The sequence below is a fragment of the Colobus angolensis genome, unplaced genomic scaffold, assembly GCF_000951035.1.
Source record: "Colobus angolensis palliatus isolate OR3802 unplaced genomic scaffold, Cang.pa_1.0 Scaffold154, whole genome shotgun sequence".
Taxonomy (NCBI): domain Eukaryota; kingdom Metazoa; phylum Chordata; class Mammalia; order Primates; family Cercopithecidae; genus Colobus; species Colobus angolensis.
The window spans coordinates 4276077-4299897 of NW_012114644.1; the positions used below are offsets into that span (position 1 = coordinate 4276077).

At 47.6% G+C, this 23821-nt stretch overlaps 2 protein-coding genes across 7 annotated transcripts in view; one reads left to right on the top strand and one right to left on the bottom strand.

Moving 5' to 3' along the window:
* The window catches only part of ATP5SL (ATP5S-like), an 8945-nt gene extending 6439 nt beyond the window's left edge, over positions 1-2506 (bottom strand). For 4 of the 6 annotated variants that reach the window (XM_011936537.1, XM_011936534.1, XM_011936536.1 and 1 more), the window contains exons 1-2: positions 2456-2506; positions 798-991 (exon numbers count right to left, since the gene is read on the bottom strand). In XM_011936537.1, coding sequence (XP_011791927.1) covers positions 798-991; positions 2456-2473 — 212 coding nt within the window. In that variant the 5' untranslated portion in view covers positions 2474-2506. Of the gene's footprint in view, positions 1-797; positions 992-2055; positions 2163-2455 lie in introns of those variants that run through there. The other 2 variants (XM_011936535.1, XM_011936532.1) reach the window with 1 other exon arrangement.
* A 4538-nt stretch (positions 2507-7044) lies between these two features.
* On the top strand, positions 7045-8677 carry ERICH4 (glutamate-rich 4). Its single transcript, XM_011936531.1, has 2 exons — positions 7045-7224; positions 7911-8677. Exons 1-2 carry the CDS (start codon positions 7051-7053, stop codon positions 8127-8129), a joined length of 393 nt encoding a protein of 130 aa, XP_011791921.1. The 5' UTR covers positions 7045-7050; the 3' UTR covers positions 8130-8677.
* Positions 8678-23821: the final 15144 nt, after the last annotated feature.

Here is a 23821-nt window from a genome sequence, read left to right on the forward strand (position 1 = left end):
CCAGTTATTGAGTGATTCAATTATAAAACAAAGGGACTTGGATCAGGTTATGAATGGTGAAGGCAGTGAGAACTGGTCAAATTAGAGATATTCTAGTATTTTATTGATGGTCTGGATGTGGAGGGCAGGGAAGCAAAGAGAGGAATTAGGGATGACTCCTTAGAATTTGGCCTGAACAGGCCGGGCACGGTGGCTCAGGCCTGTAATCCCAGCACTTTGGGAGGCCAAGACAAGCAGATCACAAGGTCAGGAGATCGAGACCAGCCTGGCTAACATGGTGAAACCCCACCTCTACTAAAAATACAAAAAATTAGACGGGCGTGGTGGCGGGCGCCTGTAGTCCCGGCTACTCAGGAGGCTGAGGCAGGAGAATGGCGTGAACCCGGCAGGCGGAGCTTGCAGTGAGCTGAAATCGCGCCTGGGTGACAGAGTGAGACTCCGTCTCAAAAAAAAAAAAAAAAAAAAGAAAAGAATTTGGCCTGAACAACTGGGTGGGCAGCACTAGCGTTTACTGGGATGGGAAGGCTTGGGAGTCGGCAGATATTTTTTGGGGAGAAATCAGGGTTTGGTTTTAGCCATGTTAGGTTTGAGATGCCAGTTAGACTCTGAGTAGAGCTTGTGGGTGGCAAGCTGCCTATGTGAGCTGGAGTCCTTGAGAAGGGTACAGGTTGGAGATAGAGCTGTAAGAGACAAGGCTGGCACTGGAAGCCACAGTGCTGCCTGGGAATGGCAAGGACAGGACCTGGGCTCTGGTGGGTCAGGGTCTCCACAGGGTCTTGCAGGCCAGGGATTCTCACCGATTTTTCATATGCACCTTGGACATCTCTCTTTGGAGCAAGTAACCCCTCAGAGCCTCCACATCGTAGAAATGGTTGGTTAGGAACTGGAGTATCGTCCTTTCCTTCTTCTGATTGCCCTCTGGGACCACTGCCCCACCCAGGCGATGGATGCCCCTGGTCCCATTCCACATGGGGGCCACCAGGCGCAGGGACTGGGGAGGGGGAGAGGAAAGGAGCTGAGCCTGGAGCCTCCTGGGAGACACAGAGCTGGATCCCCCAGTTCTTGCTCCATGAACCTCAATCCCTCTGCTTCCCAACTCGCCTTAAGTTCTTCCTTCAGAACTTCAAAACTGTCTGAGATTCCAAAAATTTCCCCATGGTTTTTCCAAGTTCCTCCTCCCCTTAGTCAACCCTAAATTCTCTCCTTGACTAGCCATATACTGTTGATTTTCCTAAATTCTTCCTCTAACTTTCCCCCAAACCCTTATCACTCAAAACCTGCATTCTTTGGCCTCTTAATTTCCCACAGATTTGCCCCTTAATTACCCAATTCTTCTCCTGGGGTTTTCCCAAATGACTTCTTTCCCCAAAATATAATCTTAAAAACGTATCTCCAAACCTCATGGAGAGGGCGCTCTGAGCAATCCCTAAACCCAACCGAGCTTGTCCAATCCGCCGCCTGCATGCAGCCCAACACAAACATGCAAACTTTCTTAAAACATTAGGAGGATTTTTTTGTGTGATTTTTTTTTTTTTGACTCATCAGTTATGGTTGGTGTATTTTATGTGTGGCCCAAGACAATTCTTCTTCTTCGAACAACGTGGCCCAGGGAAGCCAAAAGATTGGACACCCCTGAACCGAGAAGGGTAAAAAAAGCATGAGTTTTGAAGAGGAGAGTAAGAAAGTGGAGGGGTGTGGCCACAGGGAAGAAGCCCCCAAACGCTTCAATTTTGCTTTCAAGGTCTCCTCTTAATCTACCCCAGTTTCTCTTTGCTTTAACTAAATATTTTTTTTTTCAAATTCTCTCCATAATTTTACCCACACCCTTATTTTCCTTAAAAATTTAAAGCTGCCAACTTCTTTAATTTTCCCTAAATTCATTCCTTGATTTTACCCAATTCTTTCTAAATTCTCTGAGAGAATATCTCAAATTCTCCTCTTAATTTCACCCAGATCATGCCCTTGGAACCCCCAAATTGACCTCTTGGTTCCCCCGCCCATCATGCTTTTGAGTTTTCTGTAAAAATTAGGCAATTTCCCACGAACTTTTCTTACATTTATCCTTCGGTCTCCTAGGACCAAATCCCACATCCTTAAACCATCAATCCCTTTCAAGCCCTCTTATCCTACAGGCCCCACCCTTGCCTGTCCATTAGCTCCTTGTGTCATCCCTCCCTCTGATTGGTTAGTCGCGTCGCTCTTCGGAAGTCACTCCCTCATCCCCACTGGATACTCTCAGCCAAGTCCGTGCCTCGCTAAAGCGTCTCCTCCGCCTGCGACCCCCACAGATTCTTCCTGGCCCCCAATAGCCACAGGTTTGCACTCCCATTACGGGGCTTGCCAGTCTTAGCCTCTGCCTCACGGCTGTTTGCTCTCGTGGCCGCCAACAGAGGCTTGAATGCAGAGGCTGCAGAGCGGACTTCAAATTTAGGGTTCTAGAACTCCGGTCACTTACCAGCCACGGAGCCGCCATCTTCCTAAGATTACGTAACCGGAAGGGGTCGGTCTTATCCCACTAGCCTGGGCCAGGGCGAACTTATTCTCCTGTGGCCACGCCCCGCGTTTGCTAACCGTCCTCTTAAAGGTGCACGCACTTTTTACTCTACTAGGGTTTAGGGATTGCTCACAGCGCCCTCTCCCCGAGCTTCAAAACCAGACACAGGTCGGGCGCGTTGACTCACGCACCTGTGAGCCCAGCACTTTGTGGAGGCTGAGGCGAGAGCATCGCTTGAAGCCAGAAGTTCAAGACCAGCCTGGGCAACATAGGGGAGACCTTATCTCCACAAAAAAATAGGGAAACAAAAAATAAAATATTAGCCGGGCATGGTTGTGCATGCCTGTGGTCCCAGCTACTTACGAGGCTGAGGTGGGAGGATGCTTGAGCCAGGGAGGTCGAAGTTGCAGTGGGCTGTGATTGCGCCACTGCACTCCAGCCTGGGCGACACAGCAGACGCTGTCTCTTAAAACAAAAAGTTGAAAAACAAAACAAAACAAAAAACCAGGACTCCACAATCTTGCCCTAGGAGAAGATGGGGTGTCCTTCCTGGCAGAGTCTCTTTCTTTCCTGACTGCAATTGCAGTCTCCCTGAGCTTTCTTGTTCTTCCAGCTTCCTCTCACTACCTCTTTAAAACAGGGAATGAGGGGGCCGAAAAGCTGACCACGTCATTTTTTAAAATTAGGGTCAGGTAAGAGAAAGAGTGGGTGAAGAGGTTAGACTTCAAGGTTAGAGACTGAGGTGAGATCTCAAGACCAGTTCGGAGTTCAAAGCTAGATAGCAGCATGAAGAGCCATTGTGAAGTCTTGTGGACAGCAGTATTCATTCATTCATTCCAAGAATATTTACTGAGCACTTACCACATGATGGCAGGCACTGTTCTAGGTGCCCAGATTACCATAGTGAGCAGGACAGACCCAGTCCCTCTCTCAGGGAGTCAACATTCTGGGCTGGGACAGCATGGATATGGGAGAGGATGGATAAGAAACAAAGGAGTCAGCAAGGTAATTTTGATAATAAGTGGATAAAAAAAGTGACTGGGGCGTAGGGCCATCAGCAAAGGCCTCTCTGAAGAGGTGACATTGAAGTGGAAGTGAATGATAAGGAAAGAGCCATTCAAAGATCTAAGGGAAAAGAGCTGCAGGGAGAGGTAACCTCTAGAGCAGAGAGGCCTTGAGGTGAGAACCAGCTTGTAGACAGAGATAGGAGACTGGGTTAAGAGATGGGCAGGGGCTGACGGTGCAGGCCTGGTAGGGTTTTATTCTATTCACAGTGGGAAGAAGGGAGTGTTAAAATCGGATTTACATTTTGTAAAGATTATCTCTGCCAGGTGGAGAATGTACCTTAGAGCAGTGGTCCCCAACCGTTTTGTTACCAGGGACTGGTTTCGTGGAAGACAATTTTTCCATAGACCAGGGGACAGGACGTGGGGTGGGGATGGCTTTGGGGTGAAACTGTTCCACCTGAGATCATCAGGCATTAGATTCTCATAAGGAGCAGGCAACCTAGATCCCCCACACGCACAGTTCACAGTAGGGTTTGCCTCCTATGAGAATCTAATGCCACCGCTGATCTGACAGGAAGCGGAGCTCAGGTGGTAATGCTCACTTACCTGCTGCTCATCTCTTGCTGTGTGGCCCAGATCATGACAGGTCAGGGGCTGGCACTGGTCCTCAGGCCAGGGATTGGGGACCCTTGCCTTAGAGGGCAAGGGTGGATGCAGGGGACCAGTACAAGAGGCTACTGTAACAGTCTAGGCAAGAGATGAATGGGGTTAGGGCAGAGGAAATGGTGAGAAGTGCTCAAATCCTGGATCTGTTTTGAAGGTTAAGCCAATAGATTGAGAAACTAAAAGCAGACTGGCATGGCTGTGCACATGAGGAAACTGAAAGGGCAGCAGGTTTAGGAGGGTGGGTGTGGCGGCTGAATAACGGACCCTCTCCCCCAGATACTCATACCTGTGAATCCCTGGATGCTGTGACTATGTTACTTTGTATGGTAAAAGGGACTTGGGGCTGGGCGCTGTGGCTCACGCCTGTAATCCCAGCACTTTGGGAGGCCGAGGCGGGTGGATCACCTGAGGTCGGGAGTTCAAGACCAGCCTGGCTAACATGGTGAAACCCAGTCTCTACTAAAAGTACAAAAATTACCCGGGTGTGGTGGTGCATGCCTGTAATCCCAGCTACTCTGGAGGCTGAGGTGGCAGGATTGCTTGAACCTAGGAGGTGGAAGTTGCAGTGAGGTTGCAGTGAGCCGAGATTGTGCACTGCACTCCAGCCTGGGCGACAAAGTGAGACTCTGTCTCCAAAAAAAAAAAAAAAAAGAAAAAGGGACTTTGAGGATGCGACAAAGTTAAGAATCTTGAGATGGGAGATTACCCTTACCATGGGCAATTGGGTAGGTCCAATGTAATCACAAGGGGCCTTTCAGAGGGAGACAGGAGGGTCAGCATCAACGGGAGATGTGATGATCATAGATAGAGAAGGTTGGGGTGATGAAGGAAGGGGCTAAGAGCCAAGGAAGGCAGGTGGCTTCCAGAAGCTGGAAGAGACTAAGAAATAGGCAGTCTTCTAGAGACTCAAGAAGGGACCCAGCCCTGTGCATCCACCTTAGACTTCCGACCTCCGGAACTGTAACGGTGACTTTGTGTTGTTTTAAGATTGTGGTCATTTGTTACAGCAGCAACAGGAAATGCGCCCAATGATGGGGCTCCCAACTGAGAGTTCTGTTTTGACCACATTCACGTTGAGATGTCTGAGACACCCTGGTGAAGCTGAAGTAGAGGAGAGAGGCAGGACTTATTTCCTGGTCCTGACGGGATAGAATAAATAAAGTGTCCGGAACCAGCAAATGACATAAAGGCAACCTCTAGTTGCCCTCACTGCTCATCAGCTTAAGGCACTCCCACCAGCGCCATGACAGTTTACAAATGCCATGGCAACACCCAGAAGTTACCACCCCTTTTCTAGATTTCTGAATAGCCCACCCCTTAATTTGCTTATAGTTAAAAGTGAGTATAAATACTGCCAGCCAACAGCCCACGTGCTGCTACTCTGGGTAGCCTTACTCTGCAAGGAGCTGTCCTTCTGCTGTACACAGCCGCTTCAGTAAACCTGCTTTCTTCCACGGCTTGCTCCCTTGCTCTTGAATTCTTGGCTGAGTGGAGCCAAGAAACCTCCAGGGCTAAGCCCCAATTTGGGGACTCACCTGCCCTGTGTCAGGGCTGCAGAGTTAGGGTGTGGAACTCAAGGGAGAGATCAGGACTGAGGCCAAACATTTGGAAGCCAGTGACATATACATGAAATTGGCTGGGACTGGTGGCTCACGCCTGTAATCCCAGCACTTTGGGAGGCCGAGGTAGGCAGATCACCTGAGGTCAGGGGTTTGAAACCAGCCTGGCTAACATGGTGAAACCCCGTCTCCACTAAACATACAAAAATTAGCCAGGTGTGGTGATGTGCACCTGTAACCCTATCTGCTCAGGAGGCTGAGGCAGGGGAATCGCTTGAACCTGGGAGGCAGAGGTTGCAGTGAGCCAAGATTGCACCACTGCAGTCCAGCCTGGGTGACAGAGTGAGACTCTGTCTCAAAAAAAAAAAAATTATATATATAATTTAATTAATTAATTAATTCATTTATTTTGAGATGGAGTCTCGCTCTGTCGCCAGGCTGGAGTGCAGTGGCGTGATCTCGGCTTTCCGCAACCTCTGCCTCCTGGGTTCAAGCTATTCCGCTGCCTCAGCCTCCAGAGTAGCTGGGACTACAGGCGCACGCCAGCATGCCTGGCTAATTTTTTGTATTTTACTAGAGATGGGGTTTCACCCTGTTGCCAGGATGGTCTAGATCTCCTGACCTCATGATCTACCATTATATATGTATGTTAGCACCTTGGGTCTGAAGGAAGGGTTCAAGGCCGAGAGAGGCCTGCAATGCTTCCCAGACTTTTCCACAGCAGAAGCCCCACCCTCAGCAAGGATGATATACCCATAGGCAAGTCCAGGGTCAGCAGAATTGGCTGCTTGGCCCTAGGCCCGCAGCCTGGACACAGGCACTCCAGCTGAGGGATTGCTCTGTTGGTGCCCCTGGGAGCCATTCCTGCCCCCGAAGGCACACTGGTGGGAAAGCCCTGGGATGACCTGCGCTGAGAGGACAAGCAAGGACCAAGCTATGGGGAAGCCAGAGGTCAAATGGAGGCTGAGGAGAGGCTGGAGAGGTGGTGGGGGCAGGTGGAAGGACAGAGGGCGCCAGGCATCTACAGACACTGAGTGCCCCTGAGGGGTCAGACCTGAGATAGGCAGGGAGGGGCAGAGTTTGACCTCTGCAAGAGGCTGTGTTTGAACCCTTTGAGCAGAGTTGAGGTTAGACTTCAGAAGGAAAAACAAAAGCACAAGGCCAGCTGATTTTCTCTGAAGAGTGGACTTTGGGATACCTTTGCCAGGAACCCCCATCCCACTCCCTCTGCCCTTTACTCTCCACCACGCACACAGCTCCCCGGGGGACCGAGCCACCCTGGACCTTGCTACTTCCTGCTCCTGGCAGCCATAGCTCAGAGACCATGGAGCTGTGGAGGCAGCTGAGTCAGGCTGGACTGGTGCCTCTGGGGCTGGGCCCACCCCCCCAGGCCCTGAGGGAGGTCCCCCCAGTGGAAATCCCTGGTCAGACTCTCAGGACTGCAGGGGCAGACACTGGAGGTGCCTGGAATAGTCTGCTGTGGATCAGGGAGGAGCTGGTGAGTGAGGGGTTTGGAAGGGAAAGAGAGACAGAGTAAATGAGAATGAATGGAAATGAACGAAAATAGAGAGGGCCAGAGATTGAAAGACAGAATCTGAGAGACAGAAGCAGAGACATGAGAGGCATGTACAGACACAGAGAGACAGACATATAGTGAGGGACGGGAACAGAGGTGGGACAGGGAGATCCCAAAAGTGAGGGGACAGAGGTGGGAAGCAGAGACCGAGAGCAGGAACAGAGACAGAGGGACTCAGACTGAATTTGAGAAAGTTGAGGAGGGCGGAGACCGGGCGAGCGAGAGAAAGAGAGCCAAAGGCGGGGGCAGAGAAATAGCAAAACAGAGACAGAGAGACAGGGGCGTGGAAAGACAAAAAATACATGGGGACAGAGAAAGACAAAGGGAAACAGGGACAGAGATAGATAAGAGAGGGAGGAGACATATTACTGAGAAACAGAGAGAGAGAGAAGTCGGGGACAATGGAATGGAGAGATAAAGACAGAGACAGAGTGGGAGATCAAGATCCACTCTGAGAAGCAGGAAGGCAGTTAGGATCCAGGGCACAGTGAGGACCCTGCCCAGGCACCATGGCCAGGACATGAGTTGGGACCTGCTCTCATCCAGGTCCTGGCGAGACCCTTGCTCTCTGGGGTGGCATCCCGGTGACGTCCCCTTCCTACCGGCAGGAGAACCTGCGCCGAGTTGATGTCCGGCTGCTGGCACAGCTGTGCAGCCTGGGGCTGGAGATGGGGGCGCTGCGGGAGGAACTGGTCACCATATTGGAGGAGGAGGAGGAGAGCAGCGAGGAAGAGGAGGAGGATCAAGAGCCCCAGTGGAAGCAGGAGGAGGAACACCTGGAGGCCTTCCCAGCCCCACACCCCCCTGACTTTGAGATGTTGATCTGAGGCTCTGCCAGTGCATTTAGGCTGACATACAAATTAGATGCAAATGTATGCAAAGGGAAGGGAAGATTTGCAGGTGAAATCAGATGTGGAATCAAGTATACCCCTTTAGTAAGTGCTTTCTCTGAAGATGCCTGCAATGAGATTTAGACATTGGCCTGTGAGCTACGGGTGTGTTGGCAGATGACATGAGGATGTGTTTGGAGGTGATGTGGGAGGTTGTAGAGAAGTTGCAGGTGCTTTTGCAGATGAGCCTCAGCTGTGCTGCTGAGATGGGGTCTCTGCAAATATGATGGTGATGCATACAGATGGGATCTCAGATCAACGCTGTCCAGTATGGTAGATGGACAGCGGACACACACGGCTATTTAGCGCTTGAAACATGGGGAGTCCAAATTGAGATGTGCTGTGAGTGTAAAATACACACCAAATATTAAAGGCTTAGTATGATGAAAATAACACAAGACATCTCAATCATGTTTAGATTAATTACTTGTTGAAATAATAATATTTTGATGATATCAGTAGTAGTAAAAATATTACTAAAATTATTTTCACTTGTTTTTAAATTTTGTTGTGTGTGCTGTTCCCCTCCCTGTGTCCATGTGTTCTCATTCTTTTTTTTTTTTGAAATGGAGTTTTGCTCCATTGCCCAGGCTACAGTGCAGTGGCGTGATCTCGGCTCATTGCAACCTCCACCTCCTGGGTTCAAGCCATTCTCCTGCCTCAGCCTCCTGAGTAGCTGGGATTACAGGCACGCACCACCACACCCAACTAATTTTTGTGTTTTTAGTAGAGACGGGGTTTCAGCATATTGGTCAGGCTGGTCTCAAACTCCTGACCTCGTGATCTGTCCATCTCAGCTTCCCAAAGTGCTGGGATTACAGGCATGAGCCACCTCGCCCAGCTTCATTCTTGTGTTTACAAAGCACTTTGTAGTTGGAAGTGCGGGTCTTTTCAGAGAAGTGAAATGTTGACAGAGGAGGTGCTGATTCCTTTCCATGGGAGTTTTCTCCTTAAAAATAAGCCGCTTCCACTTTGGGAGGCCGAGGCGGGGGAATCACTTGAGGTCAGGAATTTGAGACCAGCCTGGCTAACATGGTGAAACCCCGTCCCTACTAAAAATACAAAAATTAGCTGGGTGTGGTGGCGCACACCTGTAATCCCAGCTACTGGGGAGGCTGAGACACGAGCATTGCTTGAACCCGGGAGGCGGAGGCTGCAGTGAGCCAAGATCATGCCACTGCACTCCCATCTGGGAGCCAGAGAAATACTCTATCTCAAAACAACAACGGAAAACCAAGCTGCTTCCTTTTGTCCGGCGGAGACCCCAGGATTGGGGTGGGGTGCAGGACTGGGGTTTAGGGATTCAGGCTTCATTCCCAGCCTGGTCCTCATTAGCTAACCTGAGCCAGGTCTGCAGCTGGTGTCAGTACTGGTGTTTGGGGGTTGGGGAGAACATTGAAGTCACGCCCAGCAGCCAGGGAAGGGAGAAGGACACCCCACAGAGCATGCAAGTGGCACGGCATTCTCACCTTCTCTTGGCACTCTAGACAGAGGCCCAGGAAGTCTGGGGGTCTCTTGGCAGCTACATCTAGACAGTAGGAATCATAGGGAATGAGGATGTTGGATGCCACGGCCCCAGGGTCTGGGTCATGCTTCACAAGTGCCAGGGTCCTGTGTCTCTTGGGGAGAAAGACATGAGTGGAGGGTACAAGGGAGAGGCTGGTGTAACAGGTGCTCCCTATTCAAGAACAGAATGGAGGATGGACTCGATGTTTAAGCAGAGTTGCCCTAAGCCATGGCCTGGGCCACAGAGGTGAAATCTATGGAAGAGAGTGGGAGTTTGGGTGAAGGGGGCCAGCCCCACCAGTGCTGTCCTCAGCACCACACTAACTGAGCTTGAGTAGTGACCAAGTCTGCACCAGGCAGACTGGGTCTCCCAGACCAGTGGGAGAAGATACCCATCCCTACCGAGGGACAGCCAAGATGGTCAGATTGGGGACAGAGGAAGTATAATCTGAGGGATCAGGGCTGAGATGGCGGAGGCGCAGGAGGCTGAGGGGACCCAGAGAAGGCAACAGGCCCAGGCTGAAATGTCAGGAAAGTGATCTTAGAGGAGAACTGAGGCAACAAGGAAAAATGAGCCAAGTAAAGAAAGTGAATGGGGCCGGGCACGGTGGCTCACACCTGTAATCCCAGCACTTTGGGAGGCCAAGGCGGGTGGATCACCTGAGGTTAGGAGTTTGAGATCAGCCTGGCCAACATGGCGAAACCCCATCTCTACTAAAAATACAGAAATTAGCCAGGCGTGGCGGTGCATGTCTATAGTCCCAGCTACTCAGGAGGCTGAGGCACAATAATTGCTTGAATCCGAGAAGTGGAGGTTGCAGTTCGCCAAGATTGCGCCACTGCACTCCAGCCTGGGCAACAGAGTGAGACTCTGTCTCAAAAAAAAAAAAAAAAGTGAAAGAAAAGAATATAAAAGTAGAAAAATAGCATATGCAGAAGCCATGGGGGTTATCTAGTGATCTAGCCCCCTGCTACTCAAAGTGCAGTCATTCATGGAACACAGCAGTAACAGCATTGTTACAGCTGTCTATTGCTACATAACAAACAGCCTCCAAACATTGTTGTTTCAAAACAGTGACAGCATGCATTGTGCTCATCTCTGCTCCACGCGGTCTGAGGCTTCAGCTAGAATCACTGAAGGCGCATTTGCTCTCCTGTCTGGCAGTTGATGCTGGCTGAGGGCTGGGGGGCCTGTTTCTCTTCTTGTCTTGTCTCCATATGGGCTAGGTTGGGCTCCCAAGGAGCTTAGAGAATGGGTTCCAAGGGCATGTATCCTGAGAGGGAGCCAGTCAGAAGCCACATCGCCTTGTGTAACCCAGCCTCATCAGCCATGCATCAGCCATGCAGGGTCACTCTCACCATGTTGATGCCATTGCAAAGTCCTGATCAGGTTCAAAGGAAGGGGAAATAAATGGGTGCGGTGGCTCACACCTGTAATCCCAGCACTTTGGGAGGCCAAGGCAGGCGGATCACCTGAGGTCGGGAGTTCGAGACCAGCCTGACCAACATGGAGAAACCCCATCTCTACTAAAAATACAAAATTAGCTGGGTGTGGTGGCACATGTCGGTCATCCCAGCTACTCAGGATGCTGAGGTTGGAGAATTGCTTGAACCCGGGAGGCGGAGCTTGCGGTGAGCCGAGATAGTGCCATTGCACTCCAGCCTGGGCAACAAGAGTGAAACTTCATCTCAAAAAAATAAATAAAGGAAGGGGAAATGGACTCCACCTTTCAATAGGCGAGTACAACGTTCTCGAGGAGCATGTGGGACAGGAAACACTGCTGAGATCATCAGTGGAAAGTGCAAGCTACCCCAGCAGCCGCTTGGTAGATGTGCTCACTCCCAGACCCATGCCAGACCAACCAAATCAGATTCTGTGCATAAGAAGAGTTCCAGCTGCTTCCTTCGCAAATTAGGTTTGAGAAATACTGTTCTAAATCACAAATGTGACACGGTTTTGAGCAGGTGGAGCAGGGAAACAGTAATTACATTTAGAGAGCTCCCTCTGGCTGCCAAGTGGAGGTTGGATTAGAGGGCTCAAGTGTGGTGGTCCAGTATAAAGAACCAAAAAAAAAAAAAATTGGATGAATTGAACATTATCAAAATTCCACACCTGTGTATACATCAAAAAAACATTATTGAAAATAGATTGCCGGGCACTGTGGCTCACACTTCCAGCACTTAGGGAGACCGAGGCTGACAGATCGCTTTGAGTCAGGGAGTTCAAGACCAACCTAGGCAACATGGCGAAACCTCGGCTCTACTAAAAAATACAAAAATTAGCTGGGTGCAATGGCAAGTGCCTGTAACCTCAGCTACTCAGGAGGCTGAAGTGGGAGGATTGCTTGAGCCTGGGAGGTCGAGTCTGCAGTGAGTCGAGATCATGCCACACTGCACTCCAGCCTGGGTGACAGAGTGAGACTGTCTCAATGAAAAAAAAAAAAGAAAAGAAAAGAAAGAAAAAGACAACCTATACATTAGGAGAAAATAGTTGCAGAAATATATCTGATAAGGCTCTAATATCTAGAATATATAAGGAACTTTTACAACTCAACAATATACAGAAAAATATTAATAGTTCAGTTACAAAATAGGCAAAGAACTTGAATAGTCATTTCCCCAAAGAAGATATACACGTTATTAAGTCAATAAGCAGATGAAAAGATGCTCAACATTTGTATCAGTAAGGGTTCTCCAGAAAAACAGAATAAATTATATATATAATTATACGTATAATTTAAAGTATAATTTAATTATACATATAATTTAGGTATATATACGTGTTTTTCTGGAGAACCCAATTTGTATATTTAAATTGGCTCATGTAATTATGGAAGCTGAGAAGTCTCACGATCTGCCATTTGCAAGCTGGAAACTGGGAAAGCTTGTGGTGTATTCAGTTCAAGTTTGAAGGCTTCATAACCAGGAAGGCAAATATCCGAAGTCAGGAGAAGATGGATATCTCAGCTCAAACAGAAACAAATTCGCCGTTGTTTTCTCTTCTCTCTCTCTCTCTTTTTTTTTTTTTGAGAGTCTCGCTCTGTCGCCCAGGCTAGAGTGCAGTGGCGTGATCTTGGCTCACTGCAGCCTCTGCCTCCCGGGTTGCAGCGATTCTCGTGTCTCAGCCTCCCGAGTAGCTGGGATTACAGACGTACACCACATGTCCGGCTAATTTTTTTGTATTTTTTAGTAGAGAGGGGGTTTCACCATGTTGGCCAGGCTGGTCTTAAACTCCTGTGCTCGTGTGATCCACTCGCCTCGGCCTCCCAAAGTGCAGGAATTACAGGCGTGAGCCACAGCGCCTGGCCAGAAAATTTTAGACGTTACACATGGGGCTTGGTTGTGCTTCTACTGGGCTCCAACCTGCTGTGATGCCCTGTCTCCACAAGGTGGCGCCAAGACACAACGCTGCAATCCCTCCAGCCAAGGCAGACTGTACAGAGTGGTGGGACGGGACTGTGAGGTCCTTTGAGGAAGCAGGTCCCTATAGCTGGCGTCGTTGAGACAGGCTATTCCCACACAGGGGGCTCCTGTTGAGACAGAAACTCCAAGTTCTGGTGAGCAGGAGACAGGCAGTGTTATGGGCTGAGTAATCACTCCTAAAGCTACCCATGTCACAATCCCTGGAACCTGTGAACGGTAACTTTTATGGCAAAAGGGCTTTGCAGATGGAATGAAGTTAAGAATATTGAGGTGGGGAAATTCTCCTGGGTTATGTGGGTGACCCTCAATGGAATCCCAAGTGTATTTGCAAGAGAGAGACAGAGGGAACCCTGAACACAGAGAAGGGGGGAGGATGTGGTAACAGAAGTAAGAGGGTGAGTGGTGTCAGGAAAGGGCCGGAGCAAGGGAGGCAGCAGCCTCTAGAAGGTGGAGAAGCAGCACAGATGCTCCCCTGAGGCCTCCAGTTCAGCACAACCCTGCCAGCACAGTCTGTTGACACTTCTGACTCCAAAACCACAAGAACATCATTTCGTGTGGGTTTAAGTGACAAATTTGTGACCACTTGTAGCAACAGCTGTGAGAAACTCCTACAGGCAGGAAGGAGGCGCAGAGGCAATGGTAATTTTCCTATTAAATATAACTTAAGCTAAAATGAAAATATCAGCAATTGAACTGATGAGACTGTGGGACGGCTGGAGCAGTCATGCAGGTGCTGGGAGTATGCGCTGGTACAAGTGCTTTGGAAAACCCCGCGGAAGTGTGTGTGACCCTGAATATACAGTATCTAGGAGCCAGCAGTTCCCCTCCTGGGCATATACCACAGCACTAAGTGGCCTTGGTCGCCCTTAGATCTCTGTGCTAGCACATCCCTGGCTGTTGGCTGTTCTCGGGAAGGAGCTGAACAGCAACCACCTGGACCAGGTGACTGCCCTTCAGCTGAGGTCAAATCTCTGCAGAAAGATCATCTATGAGGTAGGAATGAGCATCCTGGGGAAGGGGATCTGAGCAGTGCACCCACAGTAATTCCTACATGGTGTAAATGTCTTTAAAGAAAAGTACCAGGGCTGGGCATGGTGGTTCATGCTTGTAATCCCAGAACTTTGGGAGGCCAAGGTGGGAGGATTGCTGAGCCTAGGAGTTTGAGGCTACAGTGTGCCATGATTGCACCACTGCACTCCAAACTGGGTGACAGAGTGAGACCCTGTCTCTAAACAAAACACAAAACAAAACAACACCCCCAAACCACCCAGAACATCCTGTTGTGAACAGGCCTATGCAAAACTAATCCCAAAGGCCAAAGAAGCTGAGCGTCTGAAGAAAGAGGCTGACAAATCAAATTCCTGAAGTACAAAAATTTAATATTGCTTAAGGAAGAACAGGCATGTTTGGGTGGCAGGGAGATGAGATGGTGAATCCCACACTGTTACCTCCCAGACCCAAGGCTTACATGCAATAGGATAGAACGGTATAAAAGCCCTTTTATACTGTGGGTTATACAAGGAATTGAAGTTGATTGCTTAGAAGAAGAGAAGGATTTGACTAAGGGCGGGGTTTAGGTGAAAGTAGAAACTGTAGGCACATTTCTGGAGCTGGCTTTCATCAGAAGTCAATTTGGCAGGTAAGTAATCAAGACGAAGTGTCCTTATCCTCCACACTCCATCCCCCTAATTTGGCTCTTACAATCTCACGCGCCTTCCTCTTCCGCGATGGTCCCTGAGCCTTTAGGGAGGAGGTTGGGGTGAACATGTTGCATCAATGTGTTTTCTACTTTTTAAAGCAGAGGCCACAGCAACAATACAGCAGGCTTTGTAGAATCATCTTCAGAATACTGTGATTTTGGTTAATTCGGAAGTACTGCAATGAAAGATCTATAACATTAATAATTTGAATAGTAGGAATAGAATGCACACAGGATACAATAAAAATTGTTGTTGCATTAGAAGCCAACTAAAACTATCATAAGGAAAATGAAAACCCATTTATTCTTTGGATACTTGTAGTCATGAAATAATTCAGAATTTAGTCCAAATTGCAGGTAAATAATAAAAACCTCAAAAACAATGTTTAGGGCTAGAATCTAATAACAGGTGTACTAGAGTTTTCTTCTGAAACCTAATTTTTTTTTATCTTTAGTTTCCACATTTCTACAAAAGCTAAATATAGGGTATATTTTCAATACACTTTCCTTTTAAGGTCCCTTACCTGTGGAAAGTTAAGAATGTCACTTTCTGACAGGCCCAGGAACCTCAAGTTATGTGGGAATCTCAGGAAGATGGGGGAATTCACCCAGTTCATACAGGTGAAATTGCTGTTGCAAAGATTATGAATATGAGAGAAGTCCAGCATGGCTGACTTCATCTCATATCTGGCCTCAGGCCGGCTGCCCTTGCTTACCCTTGGCCATAGGTGCAGCACACCAACATGGCACAAGTATACATATGTAACAAACCTGCACGTTATGCACATGTACCATAGAACTTAAAGTATAATAAAAATAAATAAATAAATAAATAAAAAGAAAAAGAAGATATACCCAGTCTTTTTTTTTCCAAGAAGATTCTTATCAGCTCCATAAAGTCAACTTCAATTCCTCAAATAAGTCGTATTTGAATTCATTCCGCTGTAAGCCTTCAAAGAGTAACGAGCATCTCCAATGGTTCCTGTTACGAAAGAAAACCAAATCTGATTGAGCTTGTGCCAATAATTATATTGCCATAAGTGAAAATACTCACAAATAGTTTCCAAATGTTGGAGAATTCTTGTCGGGAGAAAGGTCAATTTCACTCACGAAAGTATACTTGGTCAATTGTTGTTAGTTATAAATAGCTCAAAAGAAAGGTTTTCCTGATGCTGCTTCTAACAGAGTGGCAGTCTTCCAAACAGGATATTGTCTGTTCACTTTGGAATTGCCATGCAGAAAGCAAGCAGCTTTTTGTCGGTCAGGCAAGAGCTGTTTATTAGGCACTTGTAGAATCCAGCAGCTCCTTAAGATGGAGCAGGGACCCCTCTTACGGGCTTACTCGGTCCCCATCAGCCAGTATGGAGATAAAGGAAAATCTTGACTTCCTTCAACGGAAATTCCAGGCATCTAGCTAGCCGTGAGAAGTATATGAGCAACTTGATCAACAAGAAGGTAATGGTAGCTTAAAACAACAGCCAAGGAAATTGGAGTACTAATGTATTTGGTTTCCTACGAAAACTAAAGAAAGATAACATCTTAACATATGTCTCTGAGTTGTTTTCAGAAACCTGGACCCCCACCAGAAAATACTAAAAATACAAAAATTAGCCGGGCTTGGTGTTGTGCGCCCGTAGTCCCAGCTACTTGGGAGGCTGAGGCAGGAGAATTGCTTGAACCCGGGACATGGAGGCTGCAGTGAGGCGAGATCTCGCCATTATGCTCCAGCCTGGGCGACAAGAGTGACACTTCCGCTCAAAAAAAAAAAAAAAAACAAAAGAAAAACAAAAAAAAAAAAAGAGAAAAGGAAACCAAAAGCCCTGCTCCCCAGTTAGTTACTCTCATCGTTACTTTCATCATCCATTTTAGTAAAGACTCCTTTGGAAGCTGCTGATAGCAGTCTCCTTCAGACTGTACCCTCTGGTTTCTCTACTTTGTTTTGCTCCTCCGCCACAGTTACTAGGTTTTTGGTAACCACAGTTCTCAGAAGTACTTTCTATTGTCCCTACATGATTTCGTCCTTGGGAGGTGGCTCTGAGCTAGTGGCTGAGACTTACATTCACTGAAATCTAAGCTTAGTGTAGCTTCAAGATTGAAGCCAGCACTCTGTTTTAATTTTACTTTAGCTATGATAGGTAACAATAACTATGGGATTGAATATGACCCTTTTTTCTTATTTTGTTTGTGTTTTCTCAGGCATCCAGTAAACTGACTCCTCCAAGATTTGGATCCATTTCTAAATTCCACTGCAAACTTTGCCTTCAGTAACTGCAGCTCTGTGCCATGGGTAACTACGTGGCCACCCAGGAATCAGAGTTTCCTCATTCCCCATCTTTTTATTTTTTTGCTTTCTATACATTTAATTGTATCTGTTTCACTGTGAAAGAAAACAATCTTCAGGGCCCAAATTCGCTATGGCTAAGGGCAAGTGAAGTTTGGGAAGGTAGTCCCATAATACTGCTTTCCTTTTACCCCCAAACACATAGCTGTAATTTCACAACCCTGTGTCATTGCCTTATCATTGGGGTCAAGCAGAATACCCCAGTGACAGAAGGCCACATATCTTCCCAGATGGCTTTCCTCATAAGTTGTTCACAAGGAAATTCCCTGTGAGCCCCTAACTCTTTCAGGAGAAATATTGTAAACAAAAAGTAAAATTCTAAGCCCCCCAACCAACCGAATAGAGCCCCTCTTGTCCAAGGGGATCCCACCTAAACCTGAAAAACGAATTCAGGTCATGATGAGAAGGGAGGGGGTCAGACACACCTCATTATATTTCTTCCCTTTGGAGTTCAGGCACAAGTGACCAGCATTAACATTAAACAGAGCTCCTGGCTGGGCACAGTAGTTCACATTTGCAATCCCAGCACTTTGGGAGGCCGAGGTGGGCAGATGACATGAGGCCAGGAGTTCAAGACCAGCCTGGCCAACATGGCAAAACCCTGTCTCTACTAAAAATACAAAAATTAGCTGGGTATGGTGGCGCACACATGTAATCCCAGCTACTCAGGGGGCTGAGGCACGAGAATTGCCTGAACAGAGGAGGCAGAGGTTTCAGTGAATGGACATTGCACCACTGCACTCCAGACTGGGTGGGTGACAGAGTGAGACCATATCTCAAGAAATAAGAAGGAATAATAGAGATCCCAAGACTGACGGAACAGACTCTTTGTAGCAATAAGATAACTGACTCCAACCTGACTCTGGTATGGCATCACATAATAGATAACATGCCCTAAAGGAAATCAAAATATTTTATCCCCAAATGTATTTCTTTGACATATTTTGAAATGGCCCTGCAAAGCCATCTCTTGTGGGGGAAATCTATAGAGCATCCTCTTTCCGGCTGGGCGCAGTGGCTCTTGCCTGTAATGCCAGCACTTTGGGAGGCTGAGGCGGGCAAATCACGAGGTCAGGAGTTCCAGACCAGCCTGGCTAATATGGTGAAACCCCATCTCTACTAAAAATACAAGAAAAAAAAAATTAGCTGGGTGTGGTGATGTGTGCCTGTAGTCCCAGCTACTCAGGAAGCTGGGGCAGAAGAAACACTTGAACTTGGGAGGCAGAGGTTGCAGTGAGCTGAGATCACGCCCCTGCACTCCAGTCTGGGTAACAGAGCGAGACTCTGTCCAAAAAAAAATAGTGAACATGGTGGGTCAGCATCCAAGATGGAGGTCCTTTAGCCTGCAAAGAATCTCTGGGATGTGGGAAGTTAGAGGTGGAGAGTGAGGGCAAGGAGAGAAAGGGTGTTGGGCAGAGGGGAGATTGGAGACAGTAAGAGCTCTGGAGCACAGTGCCTGTGAAAATGAGTTCATTAAGGGAAGGAAGGATTCCCCAGATCCAGCTGAGAAGGAAGTGGCTTTAAGGAGGGCCCCTGTAAGCCTACTCAGAGCCATGAGAAGAAGGCCTGGAGCTTTATTTTTAAAATTTTTATTTATTAAAAAAATTTTTTTTGAGACAAGGTTTTATTCTGTTGCCCAGACTGAAGTGCAGTGGCACAATCACAGCCTTGACCTCCAGGGCTCAAGTAATTCTTCGACCTCGACCTTCCAAGTGTGCATCACCATGCCCGGCCCTGTCTGTCTTTTTAGGGAGCCAGGCTCATAGATTTCTAGACAGAAATATCTTGGGGCTCAAGCATCCAAGGGTTAGATCAGGGACAGTGGATGAGCTGGCACACAGTGGAGAGGGAGGTTAGAATCCCACAGGGGCAGAATATTGTGAGAATGAGGAGGAAGTGGAGGGCACGCATATATTGCAGAGGCAGCAGTGGAGCTGAAGGCAGGAAACCTGCAAAAAAGGAAGGGAGTTTGAGAGCAGGAGGGTGGGAGGTGGTGTCTGAGCAGAGGAGGGTTATGAACATCGCGTTGGGGGAAGGGAGGAAGATGCAGGGCGTCTTGGGTGGGAATTAGACATGGGGGAAAGAGGTTTCCAAAGTGAAGGCTGGTGTTTTCCTTTGTCCGACAATGACCTGGGAGCGATTTGGGCAGTTTGCTCTGAAAAAGAGGTCTGGGTGGGGCCGTGGCAGCATCGTGGGGGTGGATAAGGGGTGCTGTGGAAAAACAGAATCTCCACTATCACTCTCTAAGACCTCCTTCAGTCCTGCTTGCCCCTTAGTAGGACTCCAAGTGCGTTGGTGGTTCATGAAAATACCAGATCCCAGCAAGAGGCTAAATAAGAGCCTGGGCATGGGGACGGGAAGGAGGAGGGAATTGAGGGCCCTGAGGGCATGGGAGGTGTGGGAGATGGCTTAGCCCCAAGAATGGAAAGGACAGGTTTGGGAGGATCCAGGACCCTAAACTTTGACAGTGGGGAGCTCCAAAAATCCAATAAATCGATCAGAGGCAACAAGGCTCCCACTCAAATTCTTGCAGTGCCTGGAGTCCCCCATGACTGCAGAAGCGGGGGTCGGGAATTGAGGGCCTGGAAGACCTTGGAGTATGTGCTGCCCAGAAGAATCAAGAAAAGGGGAGTGAAGAATGAGGGTTCAAATGCTCAGAATGCAGAAGGTTGCAGAAAATGGGTGTGCTGGAGCGGGTTAGAAGTTCCAACATCTCAGAGTGTCCAGGGCCCCTCCAGCGTCACTTTCTCCCTGCCAGGGCTTTCTCCCCAGCTGCAGAGCTTCAGCTTTCCTCTGTCCCAACCAAAAATTGTCCCTTCATGGCTTCTTCCTCAATGAACTCACTGTGAATCCTGTTTATTCCCCAACCTCAGTCTTTAAGGAGGCCATAGCTACTCCATCCTTGGTTTGATTCCTCTCAAATTAGGATATGCCCCTCAAGACACCCAGAGTTTGTCTTTATTCTCCAGGGATCTTCCCCTCCTGAGGCAAGAAGTTCTCAAATATTCCCAGGATTCAACTCCAGAATTTCACCCTCCCCGTGCTCTAAACCCGGGCAGGCTCATGGCCCCTCAGCCCCGTGGAGGTCTCCCCGACAATGGGTTCTCTCCAGATCGAGCGACTTCCTCCTCAGCACACAGCCCACAGCCCACAGTCTCACCCCAACATGAGCAGGAAGTCACCCCAGAAACACAACATAACGTCACTCCAGCTAAGCAACACTTCATTTCCATAGCTTAAAAACAATTTTTTTTTTTTGACTGGAGGAGGAGTTGGTGAGACGAAAGTAATAGTCATAGATGTAAATTGCTCTGCGGTAATATGTAAGACCACAGAAACATCGTCAATTCAGGAAGAAAAACTTTAATGTAATCTCAGAAAGATGGGTATGAATTGCAGAATTTGGCTGGGCATGGTGGCTCATGCCTGTAATCCCAGCACTTTGGGAGGCCGAGATGGGTGGATCACCAGATGTCAGGAGTTTAAGACCAGCTTGAACAATATGGTGAAACCCTCTTTCTACTAAAAATACAAAAATTAGCCAGGCCTGTTGGTGTATGACTGTAGTCTCAGCTACTCAGGAGGCTGAGGTAGGAGAATTGCTTGAACCTGGGAGGTAGAGGTTGCAGTGAGCTGAGATTGTGCCACTGCATTCCAGCCTGGGTGACAGAGTAAGACTCTGTCTCAGAAAAAAAAAAAATACAGAATTTATCATTAGTAATGCATTCACAATCTGCTAATTTTTTTAAAATTTAGTTTTTCAATTCACAAATAGCAATTGGACGTATTCATGCTGTTACTTTTTCATGTTGCATCATCTTTTTACCATTAGTATGTGATGTTGTTTTTTAAGATTTCCCTACTATAACGCAGAGATCATCCTACATTTATAAATAGAAATTAAGCAACACTTACTTGTTTTGGTTGGTGTCCCATAATCTTTTTGAAGAAATGTATGTCATCTTTAGAATGCTTTCTCATGTACAACAGGTTGCATGTAAACGAAGCTGTTTTCCTTAGTACACATACCAGTATCTTCTTGACTGGAAACATAAGCATCAGCCTTAAGATAGTCACCTCGATCATTCTGTATGCCATTAATTTATCTTCTAGCAATTTTCCTATCTCTTGGGTGAAATAATCAGCTCCCAACTCTGCTAAACTTTCCATGATGCTGTTCTGTATATATGACATACATGAATCCATGGAAAACATAATAAGCGGTTCTGTTGGTTTCACACCAAGTTACGTTATGATTAACCCCTGAAGAGAAGTCACGTGGGATTTACGTCGATCTGACAGAAAGTGGCCTGTCAATGAGTGTACGATGTGGTAAAATGGCACCAATTTCAGACGTCAGAGCTGGGGAGAGGCAAGGAACCCCATCTACTTCCGGGGCAGCAGAAGGAGGTATGACTAAGAGGAAAAGACTTTACCATGCTCTAGTATGCAGGGCAGGAAATGGAGGCTTTTATACAAATGCTTCTGTGTATGAAGACTGAGTATTCTGAAGTTTCTATTGTGTGGTGGGCTGAATAAGGGCCCCCCACATAAATGGGAATTATAGCTTGTGACCCGTGAAAGTGACTTTCTATGACAAAAGGGCTTTCACATATGTGATAAGGTTAAATACCTTTTGTTTTGTTTTGTTTTGTTATGTTTTTTGAGATGGAGTCTGGCTCTGTTGCTCAGGTTGGAGTGCAGTGGGGTGATTTCCACTCGCAACCTCTACCTCCTGGGTTCAAGCGATTCTTGTGCCTCCGCCTCCTGAGTAGCTGGGACTACAGGTTCATGCCACCATGCCTGGCTAATTTTTGTATTTTTAGTAGAGACAGGGTATCACCATGTTGCCCAGGCTGGTCTTGAACTGAACTCAGTAGATCTTCCCAGCTCAGCCTCCCAAAGTGCTGGGATTGCAGCACCATGCCTGGCTAGGTTAAATATCTCAGGGTTGGGAGGTTCTCCTGGATTATCTGGCTAGACCCTAATGGAATCACAAATGTCCTTTTATAAAATATTTATTTATTTATTTATTTTTTGAGATGGAGTTTCACTTTTGTTGCCCAGGCTAGAGTGCAATGGTGCATCTCGGCTCACTGCAACCTCTGCCTCCTGGGTTCAAGTGATTCTCTTGCCTCAGGCTCCCGAGTAGCTGGGATTACAGGCGTCTGCCACCACATATAGCTACATTTTTTGTATTTTTAGTAGAGATGGGGTTTCACCATGTTGGCCAGGCTGGTCTTGAACTCCTGACCTCAGGTGATCTACCCACCTCAGCCTCCCAAAGTGTTGAGATTACAGGCATGAGCCACTGCGCCTGGCCTACAAGTGTCTTTATGAGGGGGGAGGCAGAGAGAGATTAAGTTCACAAGAAGGTGATGTGAGCCTGAATTTGGGGAGAAAGGGCAATGCGATATGTGGGCATGAGACAAGGAATGTCATAGCCTCCACAAGCCAGAAGAGGCGAGAGCTCATCACCTTAGCAACCCCTAACGGCAGCCTTGTTTTAATTACACTTTTGTAAAATGGAAGGAGTCTTTCCAAAGCCAGCAGTGTGAAGGGTCGCCCTCTACTGGACACACAGATCGTGGCTGCTGTCAACCCGAATGGCCTTCCTAGGCTGCCGGCCCCAGCACCGGCCTGGGCATCCTCCTAAAGGCAGACATTTGTGTTCTCACCTCTTGGCTTTCTTTGTTGTTCTCACAAAGTCCCTGTGCTTGTCCTACAGAGAATCAGGTGGAAGAGAGGATGATATTGCTACCAATATTGTAGGGAGTGTAAACCCTGCTGTGATATTGTTTTCAATATCTAGAGGGAAGAGGATATTACTCCCAATATCTCAGGTGGTGTACACCACCCCTGTGATATTATTTCCAATATTCAGGAGGGGGGAGAGAATGATATTACTCCCAATATTGCTGGGGGTGTACAACCTCTCCCGCTCCATAATAGTGTGTTAAATATCCAGGGTGGGTGAAGATGATATTACTCCCAATATCGCAGGGAGTGTACACCCCCTTTGTAATATTGTTCCTAATATCCAGGGAGGTTGATATTACTCCAAATATCACAAAGGGTGTACACTGCCTTGTGATATTGTTCCTAATATTTAGGGGGGGAAATGATATTACTTCCAATATCACAGGGGGTGTACAATGCCCCTATAATATTGTTCCTAATATTCATGGGGGGAGAGAATGATATTATCCCAATATCACAGGGGGTGTACACATGCAGTGATATTGTTTCTAATATCTAGAGGGGGATGAGATAATATTGCTCCCAATATCGCAGAACGTGTACACCCCCCTGTGATATTGTTCCTAATAACCAGAAGGAGAAGGATGATATTACTCCCAATATTGCAGGCAGTGTACACCCCCTATGATGTTGTTCCTAATATCCAGGGGTGAAGAGGATGATACTACTCCCAATATCCCAGGGGGTGTACTATACTCCTCCTGTGATATCGTTCCTAATATCTAGAAAGGGAGAAGATGATATTACTCTTTTCTTTTTTTTTTTTTGAGACAGAGTCTTGCTGTGTGGCCCCGTCTGGAGAGCAGTGGCACAGTCTTGGCTCACTGCAACCTCCGCCTCACGGGTTCACGCCATTCTCCTGCCTCAGCCTCCCGAGTAGCTGGGACTACAGGTGCCCAC